General features: G+C 35.9%; 2 protein-coding genes across 2 annotated transcripts; both read right to left on the reverse strand.

The window, feature by feature from the left end:
* Positions 1–14,257, reverse strand: LOC120770620. The gene is made up of 9 exons (XM_040098221.1): positions 13,782–14,257; positions 10,919–12,144; positions 10,270–10,408; positions 10,048–10,167; positions 7,253–8,160; positions 7,038–7,191; positions 390–1,303; positions 177–321; positions 1–122 (listed from the first exon to the last, which is right to left on the reverse strand). The coding sequence occupies exons 1-9, from the start codon at positions 13,804–13,806 to the stop codon at positions 1–3; spliced, it is 3,753 nt and encodes a 1,250-aa protein (XP_039954155.1). The 5' UTR covers positions 13,807–14,257.
* On the reverse strand, positions 6,840–8,349 carry LOC120770352 (antichymotrypsin-2). Its single transcript, XM_040097755.1, has 4 exons — positions 8,262–8,349; positions 7,253–8,160; positions 7,038–7,191; positions 6,840–6,971 (listed from the first exon to the last, which is right to left on the reverse strand). Exons 1-4 carry the CDS (start codon positions 8,275–8,277, stop codon positions 6,859–6,861), a joined length of 1,191 nt encoding a protein of 396 aa, XP_039953689.1. The 5' UTR covers positions 8,278–8,349; the 3' UTR covers positions 6,840–6,858.
* Positions 14,258–18,334: the final 4,077 nt, after the last annotated feature.

An 18,334-nucleotide genomic window follows, 5' to 3' on the forward strand; every position in this document is an offset into this window, starting at 1 on the left:
TTAAACATTGTGTGTCACATGACCCATGAAAATAATTGAGTCCTGATGTTTAACGGCAAATACAAAAGGATGATCCACTTCCAAAGATTTTGGGCGTGAGAAGGTCAAAAAGCTCTTTATACCTAAAAGATAAAATAGATTAGAAAAAATATTTATATATGCCAGAAGGTAATTACCACCGGATTCCAATGAAGGTACTGAACCTTCCTCGGTAATTTCCACATATGCTTTGTGGCTAGCGCTATTGATATAGTGGCTGACGAACATGCGATACATGTGACCGAAATCGCCTTGACGGGTAAACATAGTCGTGACACCGAGCTGGAGGGTTAAGAATTTTTTAGATACTGCTAAATAAGTTAAATATCTTTTGACAATCAAAAACTTACCTTACGGAATGGCTCCTCCAGACTGACACCAAATTCAAAACCGAATTTAGGTAGACGCAACTCAATCTTTTGCGAACTCAAGCGACTATCCACAAGTCCGACCAAATTCTTGCCCACCAAACGTTGTACAAGATTAGACAAACCGTTCATTTGGTTCGGCAATAACACAAGCATTGAGTACTCAGTATTTTGATAGGGTAGTTCGATCACTTTTGCATCCAATTCATTTACTTCAGCATAACGGAAATTATTTACCGTCCACATCATATCCACATTCACTGACCGCCGACCACCGGATGAAAATTCACGACGTTCTGTCTTATCAGCTTTGAAGGCATTCAACCAGGGTGCACTATAGGCAATACCATTGACCATCACACCTTCCGTTAGATCATTTAACAGTTGCGGTTGTAGAATATTCGTGACTTTATTCAAGGTTTTCTCTTGCACTTCTTTGCTAATGCGATCGGCGGTGCGTTTATTGTAGGGCGGATGAAAGTCGGCTGTTTCGAGATCCGACTCGAAACTACGACGTGCCACATCGCGGAAATTAGCCTTGAATTCCAAATTCTCATTTATGTAGATCTTGTTGAATAAACGTAAATTGTTGCTGCGTGTGTAGGCAGTTTGAAAAGCACTGAAACGACGCACCACATCATCGGAATTGGCCGAACCGAGCCGTATGCCCGCTTGTATTTCATTTGCGGTGCGTCCTTTGGCGCCGTAGAAGGCCAAGGCCATGGCGGTTTGTATGGCTGCAGGGGAGATCACGACATTTTCACCCAAATGATTCGAAGCGACAGCCTGATAGATATCGGCAGCAAAAAGATTGCGTTCAGTAGCTTCACTTTGAGTACCTAAAGTGGCGGCATGAGCTACCAGGCAACCACTCAGCGCGACTAATACGGCCAAAACTAGGAAGATGATAATAATTTACCTTGAGTATTTGAATTGATTTTAATCATCTTATATTTTTTCCCCACTTACATAATAGTGATTTCATGCTGTGCGCGGTGTGTGTATTCAATTAAGACTCGATTGTAACGATTAGCGACGCTTAGGCTCCGAACTGCTGTTACGCTAAATTACGACTAAGCGCTTGGTACAAATCTCGAACTTCTCGCGGCACTGACGCATATATTTAATTCGTCAAAGAATTAGACTAGCGGCAGCTGATTAGGTGGTATGAGAAAATTACTACACTGGAAAAAATATTTAATGTAAATAATTGATTTTATGAATCAGCATTTTTTATATTTTTAGATTCATAATCATTCATTCATAAGAGCTTGATTTTGATCCATAAGTTCAATCTGGACAATACGTTCTCAGTCTATGATAATGTTTTGGATAACAATTCATCCGAAAGTTTGTACAGATATCTTGCAAAAAATAAAGTTTGCATACAATTTTGGATTGGAATTTTATCTGCCAGTTTGTATGACAGCTTTATGTTAAAGTGATCCGATCTTAACAAACTCTTCAGATATTATAGCAATGCTTCGGTTAATAATCTGAGCTAAAACTCGTGAAGATACCTTATCATATAAAAAAGTTTTTCTTGCAAGAACTTTAGTTTGATCGGTTAGTTCGTATGTCAGCTATATGCCAAGGTTGTCCGTTATCAGCGGTTCCGACAAATGAGCAGCTTCTTGTAGAGAAAAGGACATGTACGACAATTTAGATCGTTTTCTATAACTGAGAGCGACTTTGAGCAAAGCGCAATGAATATTTGTTTTTCTCACTTCAATAACTCTACAAGAATCAAATGATATAATTATCTTGTATGTGGGTCACATTTTCATATTTATAGTGGCAATATTTCTGCTCTAAGAAAACTCAATAATAAATGACATGAATTTCAAGCTTTACCTTGTTTTGGCCCATTTTCTTTCCGCTTTTACTTGAAGGTATGAAATGTTTCAAACTTATGTGAGTTTAGCATTGACAGGTTTTTTCTCGGGGAGCCTCAAAAGAAAGTCGTTAAATATCTTCGAAAAAAGGCCTCCGAAAATCTTGTTTCTAGGTATTTTAATCTCTGTAGGGTTAAAAGCCCCATTAGTTCTATAGTAATAGTAATACTTCTTAGCGTTGTAAACATTATTTAGATTTTAACTGAGAATGATTCGTCAGGTGAGTACTTTTTATGATAGAAAATATTTACAGGACTGTTTGAGATTAACTGAATGGAGCGCTTTTATAACTGTCTAGCGTTTTGTTGTAATACACGAAAGTCTTTTATCATGCTCAATAACATGTAAAATTATTGGTTCTTAATAGGAGATAGTGTCAAAATCGGACACTAAGTCTTTGAGGAACTATATATTTGATTGAATTTTCATTAGAGAATTTATTATCATTTCTCTATTCTTTTCGAAAAAATATGTAGATTTATGAGCAATTAATATCAATATAAATTTTTTCAAGTGCAGTCACTTTCTACCGAGCTCACAGTTGTCTATTTACGAAACTAATTAACAACTTCGACTAAGTGGTTGAGGAAAGCTGAAAAGCGAACTCAAGTACCTTCGTAAATATGTATATGTATATAAATACATATATATGCAATATAATTATTTATACACATATATATGTATGTATGTTTGTTTGTATATATGTATAAGTTTTTTGTGTTATTTGTTTATGATTTGTGCAATTTTCGCTTAAGAAGAGCAAAAAAAAAAAACAAATAGAACTTATCAGTAAACAAATGAGCATTTTTAAATGCATACATATACATATATACTCGTATGTATTAATGTAAATTTGTTTATTCTTGAAATATTTTTGTATGAATCAGCCTCTAAATTTATTTCGCTGCATATCAATGAGTAACTTTCTGACCCCAATTTTTTTTCTTATTCATCAGCTGATAAAGAACTTCGTTAGCCAAGCACACTACAATTGATATGGTTTGTCGTATATACATTTGCGGAGCTTGATTAGTACAGAAAGCTATGCTTTAAAGGCAAAGACTTCTTCAAAATAATTTGCAGATGTATTTAAGAACCAATAAAATAAAACTTCATACATCTTATTTTCATTTGGAAATAAATTTAAAGTATCAATCTTCGGTTCGGCTCTCTATGTTTGAGCTTTGCTTTCTTATTAAGAATGTTTATGCATATTGAAAGACGACAAAAAACCTGTACACCTGACTGCTTCCGTTATAAGTAATTTATGCCAATTGTGTGTTTGATAAGAAACTTACTGAGTTTCACTAGATGGCAAACAGCTGATACTTCATTGAAGTCGAATAATTGCTTGCTGTTTTCTCTCTGCTTTTGCAATTGATTTAAACGAGTACCAGTTGATTGTTCGTTTCGATACTATCCTACACATTTGGTTAAATCTTATAATCTTAAAATATTAAGATAAATATATTAGGATTGCACCACGACCTTAGGTCTATTGTGGCCTCTACTAAATCACAACAACCCAAGTAGCTCCAGCATATTGATAAAATCCAATATACCGCTACGTGCTAGTGAGACGAACTTCCTATTTGGAAACAGGGATCTAAGGATCTTTATAAGAAAATGAGTCTCCGCGAATTTCAATAATATCTGATAGATTGACTGTTATTTTCGCTAAAAAGTCAGCTATAAGCACTGGCCGTAAAAAACAAATTTTCCAAAATTTGGCCTTGTACTTCAAGCACTCTGAAACGCCTCTTCAAATTTGCGTGTAACTTCGAAAATATTCACCGCAACGATAAAAAATTCTTTGGGTATTCTTAAATATATGTATGTGCATTAAGAAAAAAAATTAAAAAAAGAATCTACTTTTTGAAAATTCTGACAGCATAAAACCCCTTAAGCTGAGACATTTATTGGTGTTTCTCTTATAAATATGTAAATATGTATACTGTAAAATGAGAGAATCATAAAGAAAAAATCATGGGAAGTATGTACATATATGTATGTATGTAGGTGTTCTATTTTTCCAATTGTCATACCAATTAATAATAAGGTTGAATAATAATTTTGTTGCAATTTTAGTAGAGTTTTCCCCTTCATTGAGGCGTTTTGTGGGCGTGGCAAGAGTCCGATTCGGTTCATCTGCAATACCAACCTTCTATTGTGCAAAAAAAAGGGTGTACAAAGTTCCGTCAGTATATTTAAATCTTTACTCAGTTACAAATTGCACCGATAGACGGACAGACAGTCAGTCACCTGGATTTTAACGCGCCTGGTCATTCTTATTATCAAATATATGTATATGTATACTCTTTATCTGTGGTATCTCGATTTGTATTAGGTGATATATAAACCGTTTTCATCAATATGTTGCCATAAAAATTAAAAATTTTAAATTTCATTTTCTTTGTTAACCACTGTAACAACTCAACTATGAAATGTAAGTATGTAAAAGTTGAAAATCTTGTTTATGGTAAACAAAATGTAAGCAAAATCATAATTTCCAAGAAATTGTTTATGCATGTTTCGTTTCCTATTAATTGTCTATAATATATAGCATACAAGTATATACACATAAATTCTATTCGGAGAGATAATTGCGGAAACATATTGTTAATGAATCAGTTAGAAGCTCTTTTTAAATACTTTGACGTTTAGCTTGCATTCGCAAACAAGTTCTCTCACCTATTTGCAAATGCAATTTATAGCGCTCTTTCAGTAAGCCTTGTAGGAAAAACATGTAGTTCACTTTTACTAAGCCTTCTTTTTTGCTATTTTTTCATTTACTTCTCTACTTTGAATTTTAATTCTTATTTCACACCTAATTGACGGATGATATATTAAATAAACTCATTCGCAAGTTAAGAGTGAAGAGCACACTCTTTTCTCAAGTTTAGTCATTGACCTTTACTTTCATCTAGCAAATTATTATTTAAGTTGAAAGGAATGAAAAAATTGCAATGGTAGTGAATTATAATTCGAAAACATCTCGGCAATTGTCAAATACTTTTTTAACAAAAATCTATTTTAAAAAATAATATTGTGAAATTGCTCTCTCTTTGGGTTTTTCAGCAGTGAATTTCCTACAAGGAACCTGTCGCCATTGCACATTCAAAGAGCGAGTAATCAAACTGCTGCAGAATATTGATCGGTTAAAGAGGGAAATTTATTAATATGAAGAGCGAAATATCGATGCGCAATATTTAAGCACGCATTTTTGTATTTATCTTGTCCATTGCATCACTATAATCTAAGCTAGCGGTTTATTAAGTTCATTTCTCTGATTCGTGCAGTGTAAGTTTGGTGCTGGTCCATAAGCTACTCCGAGATGGAACAACAAATACACGTGACAGAGTGTACCTTTACGGATTTGGAGGAAGAAAAAAGGCGGCTTCAAAATGCTGCTAAAGAACCGGCCTCAGCAACACGTTTCGTAGAGTCAGTGGGACCGACTGCAATTGAAGCGCCTGCGGACGATTTTTGTTTATTTCTGTGTTGTTTTGAATGGTGTTTTAGCGGTGATATCTGTTCTGGCAACGATGATGCAGATTGTTGTGGTTCTTGTTTTGATTAAAATAACAACAATATAGTTTTATATATTTCATTTATATTTTTTATATTTGCATTGAAATACAATTTTTTAATAAAACGAAAATGCATTGATTTCTTGTTTAATTTCTATTCATCGTTATTTGTAAATCTCCGTTAACCAAACCAGTTCGGTAAAATATGTATTTTTTCGTATTCGCTGCTTGAAGTCACATTATTTCGTACTGACCCAGTGGCAAGTTTTGCCGGTATACTGAAAACCACTTCTACATCATCATATAATACATATTATCTAGTATCTTTATTTATTTTTGAAGTTTTTATTTTCTTTAAGGAAACACTACATTCATAGCAACACTAAAGCTGTTCATTGTCTTTTGCCGACGACTATAATAGACGAAGCTTTCTGAGCTTACCACAAATTTTTTAAGGCGGTTAAAATCCATTCTAATCACTTCGCTAAGTCCGCAAAGATGATATTTCAATCTCAGTCTGGCAAAAGCCATGCAATAGAGGACGAAGTGAGAAGATAATTCCACCTTGCCTTCTTCCATATACATATCTTTGGCTAAAAGCATGCCTCAGAATATTGAGGCGTGCCGTATGTAAATCTATTGGACAGTGTCCAGTCAGAACACCTACACTTGTGACGAGATTGGCTTTGCTAAGAGTCAATGGTTCGGAGAACCTTCTACGCTTTACACAGATCATAAGGATCTCGCGGTCGCACAATGGAAGTCCAAAGGTCCAACGGCAGAACGCAAGAAGACATCGAAAAACCGACTCGCTTTCAATAGGATGAAATTGAGGAAAAGTGCTCTGTCTAGCAAGCTCTTCATTTTTGCAGCTTCCGGGTACAGTAATACTCAAAATATTTAGAGGTGTATATTCCACTCGCAGGAACCTAGAACTACTATCCATGGCTTTCTTGAACTTCACAATGGACATTCTTCAGCACATTTTGAAAAAAAAAACTGTATCATAATTTGAAATTTCTTTATTCAAACATTCACAATGTGTCCAGCCATTAAAACGGCTGTTTCGGATTTTATTAAGAAGTAAAATGGATGATTCACAACTAGCTGCATGGGGCGTTTAAAAAATCCACTGAGTGCTAAAGAATAGAGATTATAAAAGTCAGCGAACAGTGTTCTCTTTTTATTTCAAAAGTCAAACTTACAAAATTCATCCTCGGCAGAAGCACCGCCGTCTTCATCCACACGCCAGACCGCTTTATGTGGCACATTTGTCACAGCTGGTGAGCGCGTATTGAAAAACGAGGAGAACATGTGCGTGAATTTTGTCTCACCATCGAAAATGCGTGCGAAGCCCAACTGAAAAATGTAATAAATTTATTAATATATGAGCACAGAAACAACATATTATGCAACAAACAGCACTCAAGGCGCCCTTGAGGTCCACATCATATTCGGCACGGAATTTCGGCAACGTTAACACAATTTTTTGCTCACTCAATTGCTCCTCAAGCTTGGTGAGATCTTCGTGTAACAGTTGCTCTTCGAGCTTTATCAGCCCATCCACTTGGTTGGGCACCAGCAGCCACAATTTGAGTGTCTGATTCGCGTATGGCAACTCAACTAGCTTGGCATCCAAATGCGCTGATTCGGCATAGCGGAATTTATGCGTCACATACATGCTATCCACTAATTTATGCTTCGTGCGATCGGTGAAAAAATTCAATTTCTCCGTCTCTTTCACATTGAAGCCTACCGCCCATGGTGCGTGAAATACCGCCGCGGAGGCCAAAACAAAGCGATCACGCAAATCGGCCAACTTCGGGTCAAGAACCTCACCACAACTATAGTTGGATTGTTGCAAGAACCAATAGTTCAGCTCATCAATGCTTTTCCGCTTGAAGTCGCTCATTTGTGTAGGTGTTTCAAAATGTCTGGACATTTCCAAGAACTCATCCTGAAATTTGAATAACACATGTTCCTGCACATAGATGGCGCTCAGCAGACGCGCTTTGTTTTGAGCTTGTGTCTTCATCGAACTCAATAGCAGTGACATATTGAGTGTGGCAGTTTGTTTGCGCTCCGTTTGTGGCAAATGCAAGGCGGCGCGTAGTGCTGCAGCCTCTTGTTCGTTGGTGCCATAGGAAAGTAGTGTGAGCAGGGCTTGTATGAGCACTGGCGAAAGGAGCACATTCTGCGCCGGTGATTGCAGGCCAAGCGCTGTGCTCAGTGTCAAGGCGAAACGATCGCTGGCGAGCTTCGCAGTGAGTGCCGGTGCATTGGCGGTGATCGTCTGGAGCACGAAAATGCGACTGAGCGCAACGAAGACTGATGGCAAGTGTGATAAGAAAAGGGAAATTAGTAGGAAGTTTTAATTTTTTGTAGTTCATTTCTATATTTTATATAAAATTATTTATTTTGCAACTTACATGGCCTTAAAATCATTTCACTTTTCTAATTGTTACGAAAGCCTTTGATCGAAAGTGAAAAAATTAAAAACGGAGTACGTTTTCAAAGAATGTATACTCTTATCGCCTGATAGTTGACTAAATTCTAGAAGCGCAGCTCAGTCTACTTTTTGTCATATTTAATTTTTGGCCAGATAATAGCTGCGAATAATTGTGTACATATACATACATATGTACATAGTACAGCTATGATTAAATTTTTCCCAAATACAGTTTGGTTCTAAAGTCCAGCATTAACTTTTGATTGCCTTTATGATTTAGTTTAAGACGAGAAAATAAGAAGAAAAATTTGATTTAAACTTTTATAAGCCCATAAATTAGTTCTAGCATATTTTGCTTATTGACAAAGCCATTCAGCCAGAAATAAGCCTCATCACTGAAGACGATTTTTCGATGAAATTCGGATAGTTTTTAAACTGTTGCTCAGCCCAATTCGCGAATATATGACGGCTCTGGAGGCCAAGCGGTTTCACTTCTTGCGTCAATTCGATCTTGTAAGGATGTAGGCCAATATCAATATATTGATAGCGACGTGTGAGAGACTGATTTGGGTCTTCTTCAATTGATGCATTAGCGGCAGCAATGCTATCGACACTACGGGGACTTCTTTGTCTCAGAGGTACGGGAATATTTTGTACTGTGCCTGTGGATTAAAATTTTTCCACTAGACGTTTAATTGTTGATCTGATAGGCCGATTATGACGACCTTAGAGTGGACGTAACGCTCTTAAAGTTAAGGCCACTCACTCCGAATTGCGGTACTAAATTTTAATAATTTCGACTCGTTGTTGGGTCGTATTTTTTTCCATGATGAAATGGTAAACCTTTCTTGAGAGAAATGTCAAAAGAGCGGGGAAAATATGGCGTCGTTTGTTGTCCCTATCGGCCTACTTTTGTAGCGTCCCTATTGAAAACCCCAAATAACTAGAAGAGGGCCTTGCTGATAACACCTTCCCCCAGTTTTTCGATATTGTCTTTTCATTTTTTGCAATGGTGGATAAGAGACAAACACGTGGTGAGTTTCTTGTCATGCGCTCTTTAGATTATGTTTTTGATCTTGCTCGAACCAAATTAAAAGTAGCTCATTTAAGTTCGATGTTCAGCAGTAGATGAACACAGCCGTTCAAAGGGCTTTCTCAAATAAGCGCTAGATCAGGGGTCTTTTGTTGGGGCTCTCTCGGCGTTTGCTCTTTAATAGAAAGTGACTTTTTACCCTTACGGTTATGCTTTCAGAAAGATTTTTAATATTAGAACAGCGATCTGCTTCCACAACAGACCGATTATATGGAATAAACTGAAATTTTTATTTAGATGAGGACTGTCAATTCCATCACATCTTACCAGAAAAATTTAGGTGAATACAACAAAAATAATTCCAAACATTTATATTTTTATTTGCACGCACATTTTTCTTCAACACTGTAACAAAAATTAGTGTGTTTCTCTTTCAGAAAGTTTGCTTATCACATACTTGTATGAACTGAAAAATACTAATTTGTAGGTTTGTTGATATAAAAACTTTTATTGAAAGCTCTTGAAAGCTTATTATTACTGCACATCATACACACATATACATATATCTCCGTGAGTATTTAGTTTTAAAAGTATTCTTATTTTTCTCTTTGTTTTGCGATTCTCTTGTGCAGTTTCTTTCTATATTTGTTCAAAATGTTCTCTCTAAAGTTCTTTAGAGAATGTATAAATTACTAATTATGAGTAAAAGTATTGTAAGTCTTATTTAATTATATTTTAACGACATGTCCAATGAAGAAGACAGCTTGCGGACTGCGAATGGCGAACATGAACGGATGATCGGCTGTGAAGCGGATGATGCGGTTGGGCAGTGAGAGCGGCACTAGCTTGATAACTGCAATGAACGGAGAGTGCGAAGATAAAATTAAATGAATTTAGTTATTCCAATATTTTTTTTATAAATATTCAATATTTTTGTGTGATGTAAATTACTTACATGATGCTGCAGCCGCTTCGGAGCCTGCCTCATTGACATCGAGGTAGGCCTTGTGATGTACTTGCGACACACTAACTGTTTGTGGATAGAAGAAATTTTTTAAATCAGCGCGTTCGCTGAAAAGATCTGTAATTCCAAGCTGCAATGTAAAAGAGGAAAAGAAATTTAACGGTGGATTATAAAGAAATGTTCTTAAATTAAATAACGGTACAGATGTTCTTGAGAAATTCGTTGCGACTTAATGGCGTGGATGACAAAAATGCAGACGCCTCAAAAATTGACTTTAAAACTATGATGCCCTTACTAAGACTTTTCCTTCTAAATATTTCTGACACAGTCAGGAGGTTTTGAACGGTTATAGAGGTGTCATAGCGTGAGGAGCTTAAATTTTGGAATTTTATCTAAGTCTGTGCCTACATTGAACGAAGGAAAGTAAGTGTTGGAAATCTCTAAAAGCATCACCCTTTTTTCTTCAGAAGAGAGACGAGTAAACGCCCACCTTTTTCAACTGTTCGATGTGTGGTTATGTCAGAACCAATAAAAATACGCTGTCGATAGTACTTACTATTTTGATTTATTGCAATTTCGTACTTAACTAATGGAATTTTTTCGGAAAAATAAATAAATAAAAATTTTAATCGTAACTCACCTTAGTTAAAGGAGCTTTCATATTTACGTCGTAGCTAATGCGAAATTTGGGTATTCTTATCGTCACTGTCTCCGAAAGCATGCGCTTCGACAAACTATTCAAGTCGACGTCATGCATACGCTGCTCCATCTCTGCCAAGCCGTCAAGCTTGTTCGGCAGCAGGATCATCATTGTTATCTGCGAATTTGCATATTTCAACTCCACACCGGTGGCATCCAATTCCGGAAATTCACCATAAGCGTATGTGTCATCACCGTACATCATATCGACCGGCACTGTACGCGCCGGTGTCACATAGAAATTCTGTCGCTCGGTGTCACGCGTAGAGAACTCCTTCGCCCATTTGGCCTTGAAGTAGATGGCATTAATGAGCATCGCCTGCGTTTGCCCATCCAATTGTGCTGGTGTAACGAGTTCGCGTATAATATTTTGTGTCTTCTGCGCAACCCAATTGTTAATAGCCGACGCTGCAACATTCGGCGAACGGAAGTCGATCGCTTCGATGGCGCTGTCAAAATTGCGTGCACGTTGCTGTACGTACGGCTGCAGCGTCAGGTGTCGGCTATGATACATTTTATTCGCCATCACTAGCTGTGCACTACCGGCATACAGTTGAGTCTGCAACAGATTATAGAACAGTTTATCCGTGTCCTCTCTATTGGCAGGTAGTCCAAGTGTATCTTGCAGCTGATTATAGGTCTCCCCACCGGCGCCAATAGAAACGAACGCCAACAACAATTGCAGTGAAATGGGCGAGTAAATGACGTTGTATTGTGACGATGGTCCGGTGATTACGCGGAAAAGATTCGCATTGAATTTGTTGGGCGCGTATGTGTCCCGATGATTGGGAGCGATAACACCAGCCGGCTGACGTTTCGAACTGTCCCAAACGGGATTCCGTTCAGACACTGTGGCGTGCGGTGAATATGCTTGCAGGAGTGGATAATTTGGTTTAGGTGGTGCTGGATACCGTACATTGAGCCCTGCTGGGTGCGCGACAGTAGGCGCTGTTGTTGGTCTTATGTTATAATGCGGCAATAAAATCGCGTTGTTATAGGAGGTTGTCGTCAATGATATCCTTGTCAAGTAAGCGGGTGTGCTCTGCTGCTCTCTGCGTGCTGCATACTCAGCTTGTTGTGCCTCATATTGTTTCTTATATTGTGCTTGTTGTTGCTGTTCGTAATAGGATTGTGATTGTGCGGCTGCAGTAGCGATCAGTAAGGCAACTGAAAATGTGGACGGACATTTTTTTTAATTAAAAAGTATATTAAATATTAATAATATATATATTAAAGTATATTAAATGGCAAAAGTCGCGGTTTCAGTTAATCTCACAGTTTTAGTTATTGCGTCATCAAATATGCGATAATTAGCAGCTGCAATGTTCGAAATGCAATCATATTTGTGAGTAATGATCTTTCAAGAACGCTCATTGAGCAAATATTTACGATAAGCTGTTTACTCTTTCTCGTTCTCTCCCAAAGTGTTTTAAACGAGAATGTGTATCATTAACCTGAGAGAAATTTTCAAAATAATCGGGGGATTTTAATATTATTTTTTTGTATATCATCTATAGGTGGGAAATTTCTAATATTCGCAAGTACTGAGAGCCCAAAATCGGCTTCATCAGAGCAAGCCAATGCCAAATACATGTATGGCTACCACATTTTTCAACAGATCCCCTGACTCTTTTCGTATCAATGGTGAAAGCATATTTGAAAGCCCGTCATGTTATGAAGTAGAGACCACCAGGTTCTAAAGTGAGTCAGACAATGCGAAACACCAAAGGAATGTGAGAGTCGATCGATCGATATTCTCATTTGTGTTACTGACCCTGTGAAGTAGTTCCGTAGTGTTTAAAATTCAAAAGGGTCTTGAGCTCGTGTAAATGATCAGCGTAACGAGCTGAATCGTTTTAGTCATGTCTGAGTTTTTGAGACATCGATCAAATTTTGTAGGCGTCCTTTTCCCACCAGGAACCTGATAATTTATCGGAACCGCGGATATCGGACAACTATGACATATAGCTGTCATACAAACTGTCCGATTAAACTCAAGTCCTTGTATAAAAAACTCATTCATTTGAGGAGACATCTTTATGATAATTAGGATGCATTATTTTCTAATGCAATAATGTAAGTTCCGAAGAAATTTATCAGATCGGCCAACTATAACATATAGCTGCCATACAAACTGACCGATTAAACTCAATTGCTTGTATAAAAAAATGTTTTTATATGACAAGCTATCTTCATGACATTTGGTTCAGATTATAACCCAAAGCATTGCTAAAATCTCTGAAAAAATTATTAAGATCGAACCGCTGTAGCATAAAGCTGTCCTGCAAACTGGCAGTATGCAAACTTATTTTTATTGATAAGATATCTTCACAAAATTTGGCATGCATTTTTATCTAAAATGGTACCATAATCTTTGAACATATTGTTCAGATCGGACGACTATAGCATATAACTGCCATACAAACTGGGCGTTCAAAATCAAGTTCTTGTATGGAATTTTGCTTATTTTTGATTTTTTATTTTCCGCTTTATAAAATTTGCATTGCAGACAGCTCCAGAATTTCTACGATTTGCCGTTTTGTGTGTGTGGTGCAGCCCAAATTTAAACCTTCTATGGGGTACTTCTGTATTTTGGTTTATTAGAAGAATTGGTGATTTAGATTATAACTTCATGTAGCAACACTGAAGAACGAGTTTTTGCCATTTTATATTTCCGAATAATTTATCGCAGCGTCTTCTGATATTTCTGCTAAGCCTCACTTTTTAGCCGTCTGTGAATGTGATTACTCACCAAGCTCTCAGTTTAAATTTAAAACTAATTAAATGTATCTTATTATGCTTACGTAAAATCCCCTGCATTGTGCACATTTTTCTTGTTGTCTTAACACTCTCGCAATACAGCTGGTCAGTCTTCAAAAAGATAGTCTGTTGCTCTCTACAAACGCGTATTTTCCAGTTTCAGCAACTGGTCACTTGTTATTCACTACTGGCTTGCGCTTATGAAAAACACCTTACCGGTCGGATTGGTACTCGTGCACTTTATCTGTTTGTTGTAGTTATAAAAATCGTATGTGCATCTCTGTTTATATATCACTTGTACATATGCACACATGTAATTTGCACTGATTTGCCACAACAATTTTGATATGTGCCGATTTTATTGCATTTTATTTTAACTTGCATATATATTTCTTCGAATTATTATTGCTTGTATTCTTATTGTTTTCTTCTATTTATATGATTACCAGTTCTTTGTCGCGAAAAAGTTCTCGAGCGCGCCTTTCGAAAACCCTTGTCGTTGCGGCTGCTAAGGCGAAGCAGCACTGATCGCCCGTTTAGCAGCTTCGTAGTATAAATATTTCTTAAATCGCGCTCACAGTTAAAGAGAGTCACGCAGAACGTCGTCAAATTGTATTTGCTCTGTTTTTTTGGCCGGCCGTCTGTATTCTCCGCTTTCAATATAACATCCCATTTTGTTTTGTTTTTGTAGCAAACACGTTTACTCGTTTCGCCGATTACTCGTAAGCGGTTAAGATCAACTGTTATCAGAGCCTTTTAGAATATACGAGTAGATGCATGTAATATTTCTGGGCTTTTTCTATGTATGTTTATTCAATGAAATTTCCATTCGATTTTGCAAATTATTTCCATTGTTTTCACTTAAAGTGGCATTAAACTGAAATACTTGTATGTAAATGCCGAACTGATAAGGGATCGAGTAAGGTCGGTATAATGTGGCAATGCTTTAAAATGCTGTAGAAATATAAGGAGTAAGGTGGAGGTCTCCACATAACATTTAATCAGAGAATTTTATTATGAGTTTGGGATACTCCCAAAATGCGAAACTATAGAGTGAAGTGTAGCAGTTGAGTGAGTAAAATTTTTATATATACATACATATAATGCAGTTCATTTCTCATATCACGGTATTATTAAAAATTCCGGGAAGCACAAAAACAATCCGAACAATGATTGGCATTATAATAGTATTGTCGTTCTGCATACGAATTTCGTCCAATGGAAACTTAGCTTTCCTATATTGTCATAAGATTCATCCTATGCCATATTCAATCATAAGATGCATTCTATGGCATATTCAATTCTTTTAGTTTCTTGGACTTCCAAAAAGTTTATATAATTGCCGTTAATAGAATTTGAGAAGAATCAAAAATTCAGTCAGCTGGTTAACTGTTTGGTAACGTGTGAAATGAAAAACAGATACTCGTCGGAACATAAGCAAATAATCTGGATCCATACTGACATAACTGAAAAATCGAGCCGAGAAAGAGAAAGCCAAAGGTCTAGAACTCAGGACTTCATTAGGTCCAATGACTTAAGTTTCTTATAAAAACTTACAATACTCGTATAACATAAAACCATGAGATCAGAATTGTTTAAAGCAGCTTTATGAATAAAAGTTTCCGTTATGGGCTATGTAGCAAACTCTAGTCCCATCGCATTGATTCTCCAACCTACATCTACTAACAGTTCTGAAATTGAAATGTGATATGGGATTGTAGAAAATATTACATGTAAACACTCAGAATCGTGACAAAACTGTCAAGTAAGGTATAAAGTGTATATTTTAACGTTTCTGAAATGTGCCATTTCGGAGTAAAATACTTTTGGGGATTTTTGTAGGGAGTTTTTTTGTCATTTTATTTCAAACCTGGACAAAAATAACTTTCATTATACTATAAAAAAAAGAAAAATGGGGAGAAAAGGACGTGTAAAATTTCAGATGTTATGTAAGAAAAATGTAGGCTCGAAATAGTCAATAATTCGACGAATAGCTAGCTCAGGTGGACGATTATTACAACAATAAAATGGCAAAAGCGTTTTATGGGATCTCAGACATTTCCTTCTGGGTGTTACAAGCGGCATAGCAAACTACCCTGTACAGGGCATAAAAACAATATGAGGTCAATTGTTTGCATTTCTTCCAAAGTGAATGAAATATAGATTAATTGTGTTTAATTTACATATTTAATCTCTCAACGAGATGCCGAAATACGCAATCAAGTTCTGAAGAAAAAGCACTGAAAAACTGAAATTCCCACAATCTTTCTTGGAAGAAATAAATTCAGTTTCTATAGAATTCAACAGATAAGCCTCTAACTGGGTGAAGATGGCTACATAAATAGATGTTTGGAATTTCCCAATGAATCAGTTTCGACAAATATTATAATGCGTTTGTGTAGGAAACATTTTAGGTAGGTGTGGTTAATGACAAGATTTAAGAAAGTGATATTACTCTTTATTTGCGATGAAGATTATAAAAGAGTATATATTTTTTCATCCGTAATATTTCTGAACCTCTAATAGCCTTTAAATGCCAATTTTGTAATAGTTACAGCATCTGAAAAGGTTTAATTAAAAATTTGGAACATGTGGCAATATTTTCCATGAAATTATTTCGTTTTAAAGCTATTTAAACTGTAATAATTTAACTACTATATACTTATATCAATATTGTAGATTTTCTTTAGAAAAGTCTTTAGTACCTACTAATTTTCAATTGTGTGGCAACCCTTCTTGTGTTAGTTTTTGATGCTCGGATATTAATTGGAGATTTATATAAATAATTTTTAAATTTATTTTAATATATATACATATTTATTTTCATGCATAAATTTTTATTTTAAATAGGTGGCAACGTTTTTGATTTTTTTTTAATTTAAATTTTCTAATTTCTTATGGAAGTTCTTCATTCTATGGGAATAGATGACAAAGAGATTCGTTGCATAAGAAATCTATATTGGCAACAAATTGCCCATGTAAGCATCAATGGTGATATAACCGAAGAAATATCTATTTCACGAGGTGTAAGACAAGGATGCATTCTGTCACCCTTGTTATTTAACATACATATATTCGGAAGTAATATTTCAAGAAGCGGTAACCAGTATTGATCAAGGTGTGAAAGTGAATGGTATTTTCATAAATGATATACGCTATGCAGATGACACTACACTTATAGCCGATAGCTTGATGGGATTACAAGAACTTGTAAACCGAGTTAACTTACGTAGTGATGAATATGGCCTACGCATTAACATAAACAAGACGAAGTAGATGATTATTAGTAGAAAAAACATATACAATGACACACACCTCATGATTAATAATAATCTAATCGAAAGAGTTAAAAATTTCAAGTACCTTGGTTGTCAGATCAATGAAAGTTGGGATTGTTCAAAAGAAATAAAATGTCGAATCGAATTTGAGCGAACAACTTTTCTCAAATACAAAAACATATTATGTGGTCATGAATCACAACCAAAATACGTTTTTTAAATGCTATGTTTGGTCAGTGCTTCTCTATGCGATGGAAACGTGGACTCTAAAAATCATAGGTATGAACAAGCTAAAATCCTTCGAGCTATGGCTTATTAGAACAATCCTAAAAATTCCATGGACAGATCGAGTTATAAACAGTGAAGTTTTGAGAAGAGTGAACCGCAATAGAGAGTTGTTAAAGACTATAAAACAAAGAAAAGCAGTCTACCTAGGATATATTATGAGGAACTCTAAGTATGAGCTACTACAAATAATTATCCAAGGAAAAATTGAAGGAAAACGGGGTATTGGCCGTAAACAACTTTCGTGGCTTCGAAACATTCGACAATGGACAGGAATCCAGAACGTTGGCAACCTTATAGATGTGACGAGAGATAGAGAGAAATATGCTGCGATAATTCAAAATCTGTGAATTTTTTTATTTTTTTATACCCTGAACAGGGTATATTAAGTTTGTCACGAAGTTTGTAACACCCAGAAGGAATCGTCGGAGACCCTATAAAGTATATATATAAATGATCAGTATGTCGAGCTGAATCGATTTAGCCATGTCCGTCTGTATGTCCGTCTGTCTGTCCGTCTGTCTATCTGTATATATACGAACTAGTCCCTCAGTTTTTAAGATATCGTTTTGAAATTTTGCAAACTTCATTTTCTCTTCAAGAAGCTGCTCATTTGTCGGAACGGCCGATATCGGACCACTATAACATATAGCTGCAATACAAACTGAACGATCGGTATCAAGTTCTTGTATGGACAGCTTTCACATTTGACAAGATATATTCACGAAATTTGGTATATATTATTTCCTAAAGCAACAATGAAATCTCCGAAGAAATTGATCAGATCGGTTGATTATAGCATATTTCTTCCATACAAACTGAACACATAATTACTAAAAGAAATGCACCTGTGAAGGGTATTTAGCTTCGGTGCAACCGAAGTTAACGTTTTTTCTTGTTTCTTAATAAACAATAGATATATTACATTATTATATTATTATTAAGCTTATTAATATTGTACATTTTATTAAATGTTATATGATCACCAATATTCGAATACGAATTGGCAAATAAAGAAGAAGAATTTTTTTAAA

This window comes from Bactrocera tryoni, chromosome 3 (assembly GCF_016617805.1).
Source record: "Bactrocera tryoni isolate S06 chromosome 3, CSIRO_BtryS06_freeze2, whole genome shotgun sequence".
Taxonomy (NCBI): domain Eukaryota; kingdom Metazoa; phylum Arthropoda; class Insecta; order Diptera; family Tephritidae; genus Bactrocera; species Bactrocera tryoni.